General features: G+C 42.1%; 1 protein-coding gene across 2 annotated transcripts in view; it reads left to right on the top strand.

Moving 5' to 3' along the window:
* Nucleotides 1–13,220, top strand: part of CACNA1D (calcium voltage-gated channel subunit alpha1 D) — a 1,248,477-nt gene that overhangs the window by 857,041 nt on the left and 378,216 nt on the right. For both annotated transcript variants that reach the window (XM_069206436.1, XM_069206437.1), the window contains exon 29: nt 2,337–2,447. In XM_069206436.1, coding sequence (XP_069062537.1) covers nt 2,337–2,447 — 111 coding nt within the window. The remainder of the gene's footprint in view (nt 1–2,336; nt 2,448–13,220) is intronic.

The raw sequence follows: 13,220 nt of genomic DNA on the forward strand, positions 1-13,220 counted from the left end.
TGTAGACGGGTGGTGATGTGTGTGGACATGTGTGTATGTGTGTGCCACTGACAAGAATGAAGATTTCTGTCACCAGGTGCGTGACCACCAGGGTTTACGTGGTGGGGTGACCGCTATGGAAAGCCTGGCGGTTTGCAGCCTGAGTCCTGCTGCTGGGTTGGAGGTGCTCCCCGATGGCTGCAGGGGTGCGACCGTACCAGTGGGCCAGGCGGAGTTGTGGAGGCTTGGCGTCTGCAAGCCTCACAACTCGTAATGTGGCGGTCCGTACAACCAACTCTGCAGCGGTAGGATTGCCACAGCAAGGATGGCGGTCTTATGACTGTCAGCCTTGTAATGAGGGCCTATGTTCCTCATTGCAGTTACTTCTGAGCAGTGTGTCAGTGACCTGCAGGCACTATCATTACAATCACCATACACTGTTAACTTCCCTGGCAAATTGGTGGTCTGGACTCATACTTAATTTCTACAGAAAGTCATGTCACCCCCCAGCCCATGTATATCAGTTCATTATATCCCCCCACCGGCTTTTTCTCACAGCTGTATCCCTATAGAGAGAAGGAAGGTCTTCACCTTCTGAGCATAAAAAGAGCCCTCACTTTTTACATTGAGTGTGTGAAGTAGTAACAGGTTGATGATCAACTTTTTAAGGCCTTTGCCAGTGCTAAGAATGGAAGATGAAATAGTGGTGCAGAAACAAAATCTGTCTAGATGCATCGTTCTGTGCGTAAAACATGCTATGCCCTGCTAGGAAGGAGACCCCCAAGAGCCTGTAGGTTATTTCCATCTGAGCTAAGGCTGTCACGAAGGCAGTGGCGAGAGGTCTTCCAGTACTGGACATCTACCAGGCTGCTAAGTGGGCACCTGTACAAACAATCACCATGTACTACTGTCTCAAAAGTGGAGGTATGTGAATCCACTCCGCTGACCCTACACCTTTCGGGAGCTAGTGTTTGGTAGCTATTAAAGGCTGAGGAATCTGTGGTTAGAAGTATCCACCAGAAGAACAATTTACTTTCCTTTTGTAGCTCTGTTCATGGTTTACACTTTTAACTGAAGGTTACTCACCTCACTCCTTGCTCCCCGTTTTGTGGAGTGGACTCCTGTAATTCTAAAAAGCTCTTAAGTTAATTCAGCACACTGTTATGTCCAAACAGCGTCTCAGGTGCGGAAGAGTTCATGCTAAACTGAGGTCAGCGCTCAGGTGCAGCATTTATACGCAGCTCAGAGGTGTCACTTCCCCAGTTGGTGCAAGGACATGACAGAGTCCCATAACACCACTTAGAACATGTGGGAGCAATTTCTATGATCCATTCTGCCAGCTGATCATTCTCAAGAGGTGAGGAATGTGCGGTAAGTATCCACCAGAAAGAAGGTAAGTAACTTGTTCTTCAAGTACTACTCTTGATTCATAGTATTCCTATGGACAAATAGTGCATTTGTGCAGGCTATGCTAGCCTATACTGGGCTAGACTATCTGAATACTCATTTTCTCAGAGTGGAAAAGGAGGCATGTGCCGCCTACAGTAAGGGTGATGAAGTGAAAGCTCCAGCCTCAAGAGAAGAACAAGGGCAAAAAACCACCACTCTTTCTCAGGTAAGGGAGAGGCTGCTCTGCCTCTCCTCATACGCTCCTTTGAGAGTGATGGATGTTTTTGATTGCCAGATCCACATTTGCTTGTGTTGGGATTACATTCATATACAAAGCAGATATTTCTGGCCTAAATCTGTAACACTGGTACTTGGGGCTCAGGAAGATTCTGGCCCAGTCATTACTTTATGAAATCTGAAGCAGGTTTGCTTAGTCTCGTTACTTAATGTCAGTTCTCTAGATATTCTAGGGTGGCCCTGTTTAGATAACAATTTTAAAATGGTGGTTGTGAGCACAGGCTGTGGTCCGCAGAACTGAATTTACACTACTCTCGGTGAGTAGGGGGAAATGTGAATAGCTGTAAAAGTGAATGCTCTTGAAGATGCACATCGTTTAACAAAGTTTCTATCCCCATTTCCTTTTATTGGTCATAATGATACCTTTTGAATTGAGAATCATACTTCAAATGACAACTTCTGGTTAGCAGTATAAATTTTTTGAAATATCAAAGCTATGATGGCCAGTTTATTACCATTTACAAGCAATATCTAGTTTAATCTTGTTATGTTTAAGTGGTCAGTTTTAAAAAAGCCAAGTTTGTAACAATCAGTGGATATCTGTGTGTAATGAAGTATGTCTTGCTACTGTTGTAAGCATAATTTAGCTCAGTAAGATGATCTAATTTTAATGAACACAGTGACTGCTGCTCCATTTTCTCTAACTCAGTAATATGCTTTTTTACTTGCAGCACTATGGACAATCCAAAATTTTTAACGATGTGATGGATGTTTTGAACATGGTCTTCACTGGTGTGTTTACCGTAGAGATGGTTTTAAAATTGATAGCTTTCAAGCCCAAGGTACATCTAAAATAAGCTGTTCATACTATTTGCAATGTTTCATGGCGAAGTTAACTGAAATAATACCAGGTAGACTGACATTATGAGTGGAATAGAAGTTGATCTGTACCATGTTCAGTCTTGTAAATAATAAAAAAAGAGACAGGGAACTTGGAATACATTTGCAGTCTTTTGTGCATCTACTTAGATTCTGAAACTCTTAAAGTTAATCTCTAGCAATAGCTCCCCTGCATCATAAGGTGACAGCACATGACTTCAGTCACTACTCTGCCTCCACAGAATTCAATGACATCAAGGTAAATAGGGTACCAGCTGGCATGAGGACATTGGTGCCTGTTTTTCCACATCTCATCAACACATGTCCTGAAGTCGTTTTGATGTTTGCTCAGAAACTAGGTCAATTGTCTTATCCAATGTTTTTGGGGTTTAATCTCTCTTGCAGATGCCATAAGAATATGCCCTTGATAGACCTACAGAACATCAACAGCCTGTTGATGGGTTGTTTCGTCATTTCTTAGCGTTTGCAGCCTATCTTAGTTGCATTTGTTTGCTCTGTGGGCTGGGACGCTCATCCAGATGACATCATAGTGCATGGGGTCCAAATAAGATCATTTTAAAGTCAACGAAAGAGCAGAAGAGGGAACAACACTTGAAAAAATGTAACTTCTAATATCACCGTAGAATACTGCCAAGTCAATATTCCTTGAAAAAACAATCTGGCGTTCCATACTAAAGGACTGATCACTCTAAATACAAATTAGGCTTTTGTATTTTGTTCAGCATTCAGTGAATCTATCTAGCCATGAAGGCATCCCTCCCTTCCTTCTCAAGAAGCTTCATTCAAGTCATGTTGAACAATTCCAACACTGTCCGTTATTTCAAGAGGTATAGCAGGGTATGGTCATAGACCCTTCTGCTGGAGGAGAATCGCCTGTGAAAGAAGTTTCTTGGTAGTCCCACACATGTCAGTCACTCTTATCATAAGTGTGGCTGTTCTGAGACTCCTCTCTTTAGAGGGCCAAGAATGTGATCTTCATCCTGAAATGACAGAAACAATTTTCTTCAGATTGGGGTGTCCATGTGTGGATCTCTTTGCCACAGTAAGTGTCCTCAATTACCTTGCATACACTTTCCTTTGAATGATTCCCTGGTGAATATTTTGAGGTTCAGATTGTCACATGACCTGCTTTATGCTTATCCGCAGAACCCCTTCTTTTGGGAGTCCTTCAGACAGTGCGGGAGGATCGAGTGCAGCCCCAGATTTGCCAAGGGAGATTAATTATGCTGATTTGTTGGAACACAGCACTCAGCCAACTAGAGATTTTCTGCATATATAGTGAATGTCATCTTGACTCACAGGAAACCTACCATGCAATCCATTAATAAGGGCAGCTGAAATAAGCCTATTCAGTGTAATGAGTTGGAGAGTCTAAACCCTTTTATAAGTCCTTCCTTGCTGACATGCTACAATGTGCACTTAACTTGCAGTGCCTGGCAGTGACTTCCATGAAAGGATATTTGGCTGTCCTTTCTTCCTTCATGTTTCTCGTGAACCAACCTTCTTTCTTATAGTAGCCACCACTGTTTTCTGAAGGGTTTATTCTACTTGTGTTCTGTAACTTAGTTTATTGTTACTCAATGAGATTTAAATCTTGTGTGTCAATATAACCTTATTCAGTTGTTTCCAACCATAGAGTGCATAGATCAAACATAACAAACAAAATAAATTTTTTTCCCACCATAAAGTGCATACATTCAAACATAAATACCTTAAGCGTTATGATTGCGAAAGGAGATATAGGTTGCATTCAGTCCTAAAGTGTGTTAATCAAAATCTTTTTGTATGACCTGTTACAAAGTGCACATGATAAAATACAAACACACACTTAACATTACCATTCAAAACTTAGGGTGCCGATTTGTTAAAATCGCGAAACTGTTGTGCGGTTGACCAATTAAAATTAACTTAGTACAGTTAGACCAGAGTTGTTGGCAAATTTTGTTGACCGACGACTCCCAGATTCTGGTCTTACATTTGGGTTTGTGATAACTGTGCACGTGCCTGCGCAATGTGTTTCCAAACATGTGCTGGCAAGAGACTAGTCAAAAAGTCTTTAAATTTAGAGTGGGAGTAGGATCACCTTTCTTTACTGCTAGGGGGCATTTTGGAGGAGGTTATTTACTGTGGTGACAAATTGTACTCCGCAGTACACCAGTGGGATTGATGTGCCAGCCAGCCTAGTAATTACAACTTGCCTACAAGTTTGTATGTTCAACTCTGAGAAGGCTGGTTTAAGTAATAACTTCCTTTGATTTAAGACTCTTGGGCACATGCACATTAGGTGACTAAGTGATTCAAGTTTGTAGCCGCATTAGTAGCAGTTTGGCTCTGTCTTCTCACTCTTCCATGATGGGAGAATCTCCCTGTAGTCAAGGAAGCCAAATCGGAAGAGCATGAATTGATTGTGGCTTGAAGAAAGTGCATGTAGTAACTTCTTTTGGTTCAAGACTCTTGGGCACATGCACATTAGGTGACTGAGTGATTCAAGTTTGTACAGTTGGCTCTGTCTTCTCACCCTTCCATGATGGGAGAAGGTCCTTGTAGTCAAAGAAGCCAAAGTGGAAGAGCATGAATCAATGTTTTGTGGCTTGAAGGAAGTGCGTGGCAATGTATGTTTGAAGTTTCAAGTTAGTATAAGAGTTCAGTACAGCCCATGCATGCTGCCGCTTTGCAAGGATTTTTCTATCTAGTATGAATGACTGCTTCTTTGATGAGAGGTTGCCAATCATGGAAAATGCAGTGCTGACCCATGCATCTTGCAGCTTCAGTCCTGTCAGAGCTTTCTCAAGGTAGATGCCCCGCAAGTTTGTTTGTTTTTTCTCCATGAGAGATTTTATCTTGAGACAACCCACATTGTTCAAGGTTCTACTTTCAGCGCATGAAGTCACCAGCACAGTTTCACAAATTCCAAACATACCTGTGCAGGGGAAGCTGCTTTTGGAAAACAAAAAACTCCTCTTTGTTTGAAGCTGATTTAAAGTGACAATTTCCTTGCCATGCCATAGTTTGGGACCATGTGTCAAAGAGGGTAGGAATTCACTTTGAATAAATGACTGTATGATTAACCTCACAGTTTCTTTTTCAGAAGCTTGAAGGCAAATGTTAAAGACTGAGCTTTCACAAGTAGAGACGTGTGGTGGTTGGCAAAATACAGTTGTCGGCCCACAATGACTCCCAGATATTTATTTAAATGAGTGGACTCAACCTGCTGGCCTTTAATAAACCACCTGTGTGCCTTGTATTTGAAGTCCACTAGCCGCACTACTTTCTTTCTGCAAGTTCAGCTCTAATCCTTGCTGCTCTATATAATTTGTGAGGGCATTGATCAGTCTTTGCAGGCCGATTGGAGTTTAACTTAATATGACTGTCATCTGCATATTGCAGGTTCACTATTTTTTCATTTGCCAAGATCGGGAAATGGCAGTCTACTGCTGTCAAGTCAGTGTGTAGATAGGCTAAGTGTAAATTGAACAGACACAGAGCCAGGACACACCCTTGCTTTAGGCCATTTCTTGTTCACATTTTTGAGATGACTCTACTGCTGGTTCCAGTTTTCACCTGGGCCCACATATCACTATAAAGGCCAATAATTTCATTAAGCATTTTTCCTGGCATGCCCTATGCTTCCAATTTCCTCCAAAGGCGGTCACGTGGCACTCGATCGAATGCCGACTGGAGGTTGATAAAACAGACAAACAGCCTAGCTTTTTTCCTCTTGGCCTTTTCAGTCAAATCTTGTTTTAAAGTTCCTCATGGCATCCTCATTTGTGCTGATGGACACTTACCTAGTTTAACTTCTGACTCTGACATAAAACAGTTTTTAGCAGATATAACCTCAGCCAGTAGGGTTGATGAACTCCCACCCAGCTGGGACATTCTTCACTGTATACTTCCAAGGTTAAGTAGTTCTTTGCACCTGCCTGCCATTTCTTCTGAAGGTGGTATCTGCCTTTCATATGGGCCAGTTCATCCCTTTCTGTCTCCTCTGTCTTCCCTCCTCCTCACTCCACCAAAGAGGAGGAGTGGCTCCATTGACTATGCCCCATGCATGCAATGTCTTATTATATAGACTGTATATGACAAACCACAGTGGATAATCAGCTCTGTATAGTCTTTGTCAGAGCCAAGAAGGTAAGGTGGTAACCAAGCCCATGCTGTTTTACACTTTGCATCAAGATCTGCTATGCCGTAGCCAAGAAAAGCCCTCTGGATGGCATTTGGCCCACTCTGCAAGGAGCATGGCTTCTTTTACAGCTCTCACCAGAAGCATTTCAGTAGCTTACCTCTGCCGGGTGGCCACATGGCCATCCTTTCATACTTTTGCTAAACATTCTGCCTCATACATACACCTGCAGTGATAGATACTTTATCAGGCAGGGATGTTGTAATCTACGGGGTGGCAGGTGCAGTGTCACGTAGTCCAGAGATGTGAGGGGCCTATTTTACCCCAAATATGGTTGCTTTTTACTACCTGATGGAGGGTCATGGAACCCATTTTCCTTGCTTCAATTGGAGCCCATGATCCTAAGGTTGCCAGGGCTCTATTGAATGACTTCCTTGGTTAATAGGCACAATTCAGCCCACCTCCTGGAGGGTATTGCTTTTGGACTCAGTAATAATTTAGGGGGAATGCTGGAAAAGTTATCCATATGAAGAAAAGCAGCTAGTTATGATATCTCTGGTGGATACTTTACTTTCCTGCAGATTTATCTTCTCCCTTCTACCTGTCCCGATTAATTAGTGTGATTAATAGGATCCCAATGCATGGAAACATTCACATACTGTATTTGTTGTTATTGATGATGCTTTCTTGATTTCTGTGCATTGATATCAATGGGGAATGGAAAAGGCATCGGAGAAGAACATCAGCACATCATTTGGCACCTCATATGGCGCCACATCCTGCAAAAGCAGAGTCGCGCCAAGATGCTCAGCCTGTTAATGCTAGCATACAATTTTTCAGAATCTAGTCAGGCGCCAGAGGGTGTTTTGCGAGATGAAGAATCTGTGGGATCAAATAGTTGGCACAAAAAGTAGATACCCAAGGTTTAGTAACTTTATCTTCTGGAATGTAATTGCATGTTCGGATCTTACTAATGAATTTAAATGGTGTTTATACATTTCAGTATCCTGATTTAATTAAGGTCCTGTTGAATAAATAGGTACGCTTGAACTCAAATACATCAATGCACATTTAATTTAGTTTTTCTCATTTGCTAAAGCCAAACATTGGATGGTAGGCTGAGGTATCTGTCAGCAGCACAGACAGCTTGAATTTTAATAGCTGAGTTTCAGAGATTTTTGTCATGCATTGTTATTTGGACTGACGCCTTGGCTTCCAGGGAAATGAAGCACCCAGGCCACAATGGTGCAGTTGTCTTTAAGAATAGATACGTTTTACTTTAAGAGGCTACGCTAGGTGCACTGCAGAGTACATGGATCATGACTGGACTAGGACCATAGAAAAAGTTTTAAAATGTTCTTGCTCGATTGCTTCAAGCAACATGGTTGAGCTCTCTTCAAGATATTTGTTGTCTCCCTCCCCAGAAGGGTTTTAAAATGGGATAAGGTGTTTTATTATTTACCAGGTTTTTGGATATCTTTTGGCGAGCACACCATAGGTTGTACAGATAGTAATGAAGAGAATCTCATGAAACATTCCAACTCTTTGGAATGTGGTACAGTGACCAGGATATTTGTTTCTCCACAGCAACAAATTTAGTATGTGGCTTTTGGAAAATTGTTTTCTACTCTCAACAGGCTTACTTTAAGACTTGATAGTCTTAGACTCTCCAAGCATCAAAAATAGTGCATTCCTCTCCAACCTACTGTCGCTCTCCTGGTTCAGTGGATTTGTATGGCCAATAAAACAAAGTCTGTGACTACACTCTGAGGTATCAAAGTTTTGCCTCATCTCAATGTACAAGGACCCACAGAAATGGGGAAGTAATTGGCACTAAATAGATTACATCTGCACTAGCCAACTAAAGATGGTCCTGACACTCGCAATTTGGTCTTGCCTCGCATTGACATGTCAGGACATTCCCGTCCTCTATTAAATAATGAGCCTTTTTAACAGCCTCTCCCTTGCTGAGGGCCACTGACATTTTGGATTTTGGTAACTTCTATTGAGTTTTAACAATGAATGGGCTTTGGTTGGGGTACCTCACTAATCAAAGTAATAGTCACAATTTGCTCAGATCCACAATAAAAAGTGGGAGAGTGCCTCTCTGCAAACAACTGTTCCAATATTTTGCTAGCCACGTCATACATAGCCGGAACTAAGGTCATTTTAGTGATTAGGTACCAATATTTTGCCTATGACTCACCCCTCGGATGGATATAGTGAACAACTTTGCTAAGAACTTCCTGTGGAAATGAAGATAACATGGCTATCACTACCAGATTTGTAATCCATACACCTCAACACCAACAACATTTGGTGTCAGCATGAGAATAAATATGGTACGGACTTACTGGGGTGTAGTACCAATATTGTATATGTGTGTTGTGTGCTTTCCTGTTCAGTGTGTTCCAATGTTCTGCTTGATATCTTCTCATAATGCAGTAAAATTATTTTCATCAATCTCCAAATGTGCCTTGTGTGTCCAGTTAAAATTATGAGAGGACAGTATCAAGATGCAGTAAATATTCCATGCAGTGCCTCTTTGGCCTAGTGGCAAGGAATTTCTCTAAACAATTTAATGTCAAACAGAAAGCTGGTTGATATTGGGATGCCTCAGTTGCATAGAGTGTATTCTTTCTTCTTCATCTTTACAAACACCATCAATAACTATCCCAAGCATGCATCACAGTGGCAGCAGCAGTGCCTACTTAGGAATTACCCTGCTTCCACAAATTATGTAGCCAAGGAATTTCCCAACCTTTGAAAAACGAGTTCAGAAGAACAACTGGCTCAAGTCGTCCTTTCCTGTCCTTGCCCATTTTGAGTTCCAAGTGTACACATATCCAAACAGGCACATTGTCCAAAATGGTAATAACAACTATGTGAAGGTATTCACCTTGTGACCAGCATATTGCTCAAACACGTAATTAGTCCTGGAGTAGGGTTTGTGCACCCTAAAAGAAGGTAAATTCTTGGTAGCCAGGAGTTTACTCCCTCCTTACATTTTACAAACTATCCAAGTAGAACTTGAACTGACTAGTAGCACTTTAGTGGATGTTGCACCCAACCTTAGACTTGCTAACAGCCCATGGCAATGGTGATCTTCCTTGCCCTTTAGCATTACATACTGTCCTTAGCACTACTCAGATCATCCACATGAAACTGAATCCCTATGGAAGAAGAATATGGTTCCCTCATTATGTTTGCTTTGTGGAGATGCTAGAAACAGCTGTGGGTACTGCCTGTGACTCATTCTATTCTAGCCAAGCAGTTGCTTTTCTTAATGCTGTTGTTAGTGCAGTTCAGATGATTGCATTCAGTTGCAGGGCTATATGAGTCTGTCTGTCACTGTGAAAGGTCTCAAAAAGATCATCCAACAGAGTGATGTCAATGCACTATTCATCATCATGATCACAATTGAACTGCAAGCCACACAGCAGTTGGTATAAATTTGTAAAAACCCCACTGCATGACTCTCTTAACCCTCTTGTGTACAACCACCTGAATACCAATAGATGAAAACCCAGAATATTCCAATAGAGGTAGGGGAAAGCCATTAAAGAGGTGAAATGGTCCACAGTCAATAAAGGGAAACCCCAAGACCCTCTGAGGGTTATGAGGAGAAAGCAGAAACACAGATCTAAAGGGAGCATAGCACAACCTCATCCCCAGACATCCTGTTGCACAACTGTGTCGCCAGATTAAAAGGTTTGATCTAGAAATGAACACTTACAGCTATAATTAGAGAGACTATGCAATAAATTCTGCTGCCCTTCAAAGCTGGAGCAAGCAAATGGCAAGTTCAATCTATATCAGGAATCTCAAGTGATTAGAATCCTTCCATGCCACCACTGGTGCAGTTTAGTCCTGTCTTCTTCCTGTAGCAGTGTTGGGGGCTCCCACTGCTACCCGCCCCCTGGCCCCTTTTGAATTTGGAGGCTGGTGTTTAATCTTCTGCATCAGTATATTGGAAGTAGAGTAGAGATGCTCATAGCTGCTAAAGTCTCCTATCTGTTAGGGTAGTGGTAAGGCTTTATTTATCTAAAAAACAAACCAAACTGTTGTCTGTGCTCTTCTGAAATGGGTCTGATATCCAGGAGTCTGTGAAGTGTTATTGAGGAGATATTTAAAAGCAAAATGGGTGAGTCAGCCCTTTGTTGTTTTGCTACCAGCCATCAGGACTATATTGTACTCTTCAAAGTGGAGAATTTTGCTAGAATGTCCCTTCATCTTTGAGGTTTTTCATGAACATTTGTCCATGTAAAGGAACTTTATCAAGATGTACCATAGGGTGTTTGCCATCAAAGAGAGATGAATAGAGACCCAAAATAAAAACCTCCATATCAGCACTTATAAAAATCATGCAGCCCCGTTCACACTTCATTAACAATTTTCAAGGTCCACACAATAGGCAAATGCCTGTTCTGAGTTTTTCTCAAAGGGTTTCACTGAGTGCTGTAAATTGTTGCAAACTGCCTCTAGGGGTTGCAGTCTGGAATTCCCCTCCACCTAGCCAGCATATTGAAGTATTTGCCGATAAGTCAGTCTTGAGCACTGCTCACTGCACATCTCTGGGAGACACCCATGTCACATGCAATACCACCCAAAGGGCAGGGCCTATCACAAGTGACCAGGCCATCTGTGAACAAAGGATGAGGTGCACACCGCAAGGTGAGCAGCTAAATCCAAGAAGGAAACAGTCACAAAGCTTGTGACAGACACGTATGAAATGTTTAGCAAACACCCACATGTGCTATACAAAATCAATTGCAAACAGACGGCCATAATTGAGATCAGCACTGCATCCAGTAGTTCTGAACTCACCTCCTAGAGGACCACTACACACCAGTCCCACTGCTCATTAAGGTTGTCAATTGCATATCAGTTCAGAGGTCTGTCTATCTTGAGGAATTGTGGGCCCCTGGGACTTAAAGCCATGAGCTGAAGAAGCGCAAATCCTACTGCGCGCCTGCATCTTGAGTCAAGCTGCAAAAGCAGCCAAGTAACCTCCTCTTGGGCTGTTGTGATGGCCACCACCCATTTCAAGGACTCGCCGATCCCTGGACCCAGCAGCAGTCGTTGGATGGATTGTCAGAGAACCAAACTTGGGATTTAACACCAATTGACCATCCCTCTGTGCACCCTGAGCCCGATCTTCAATTCAATAGCTAGTCCCTGTTGTTTCTGATGGGAGCAATCCCTTCTCTCGCGTAGCTTCCCCTCCGCTGCACTAGTTATAATCCATCTTTGGATGCATAGATGGTTTGTGAAATATTCAGTCTCAGGAGTTTTGTTAGTGGAGCAGTCTGGAGGCCCTTATGAGGTAAGGTTTTGAATACAGTGTCTAAGTACCGAAGAAATAGGTCTGATTTACACAGGCATTTATCAGTTGGAACAAGGGATGTTAAATTGGGCCCAGGAAACGTGGGCCTTCATCTTTGTTGCATGGTGCTACCACACTGTAATGTCATTGTAATCACTTTTAATCTGGATAATCTTTATCTGCAGCTTTGTCCTCAGCAAATCAATACAAAATTGTACTTTTTGTTTTGGGAAATAATTTGACATACAGAATTACGTATAACTTGTAAACATGGATTCTTTGATTAATTATTTAGAGTGAGAATGGGCAAAGAGAGAGGTATTTCAAAAAGAAAATAACTTGTTGCAATTATTGTGCCATGAGATTTTTTAGTCTCATACAAAATCCAGTGGGCTGCTGAAGAGAAAAGACAGTGTAGTTGATGGTCCACCTGTTGCTACTTTATTTTATGCCTGATATTACTAACTATAAGGGAACCACGCAAAGCAGAGTCACAAGATAGTTTCTAAACTAGGCCTACAGTCTCAATCCCTGTGGCGACTTACATGCTACTATTTGCCTGATTTATAGGATGATGGACGGGGTAAAGGCCATCCGGATGGTGAAGGACTTTATGTCTGCAACCCTGATTGTCTTTACTCCATCCACCAAATTTGAACCAGCGCTGATTGTGTTTCTATGAAATGGCATCCCAATTGTTCATACAAGGCCTTTTAAAAGGTTGGTGACCCACACTTACAGCAACCTTTTAAAAGGGGTTACTTTTCCAAAAACTTTCACTTTAGGAGTTTGTTTTTGGAGAAGTAAAAACTAATGACCCCAACATCATGGGGGGGTTTCTCGAAATTGGGCAGGGGGACTGAAAATTTGGCACATAGTGTACTCCATCACAGTTTCGATGAAGCAATCTGTCCACTAAACATATACTCAGGCTCCTTCTCTGCCTGCTGCTCCTGGCCCACTGATGCCTGACTCAATTGCCACTTACACTCGCTTTGGTATCTGCAACAGCCAATTTCTGATATTTCCCTTGCTGAGAAAAAGCTGGCATGAGTGCCAGAGCCTCTAGCAAAGCTACATATACTTTTTCAATATCTGCGACCTGTGGTCAACTGATGAATTTGACATAGTGCCTTCTGCGTTTTGCCCCACTTATTTCCTAGTCATCCCCTTCATTCTCTTTCCCTCTTGTATTACTCAAATGTTGTCATTCTCACTTCTGTGGCAAACTTAGCCTTTTCCCAAGGAGGATCTCTCACACAC

This window comes from Pleurodeles waltl, chromosome 9, assembly GCF_031143425.1.
Source record: "Pleurodeles waltl isolate 20211129_DDA chromosome 9, aPleWal1.hap1.20221129, whole genome shotgun sequence".
Classification (NCBI taxonomy): Eukaryota; Metazoa; Chordata; class Amphibia; order Caudata; family Salamandridae; genus Pleurodeles; species Pleurodeles waltl.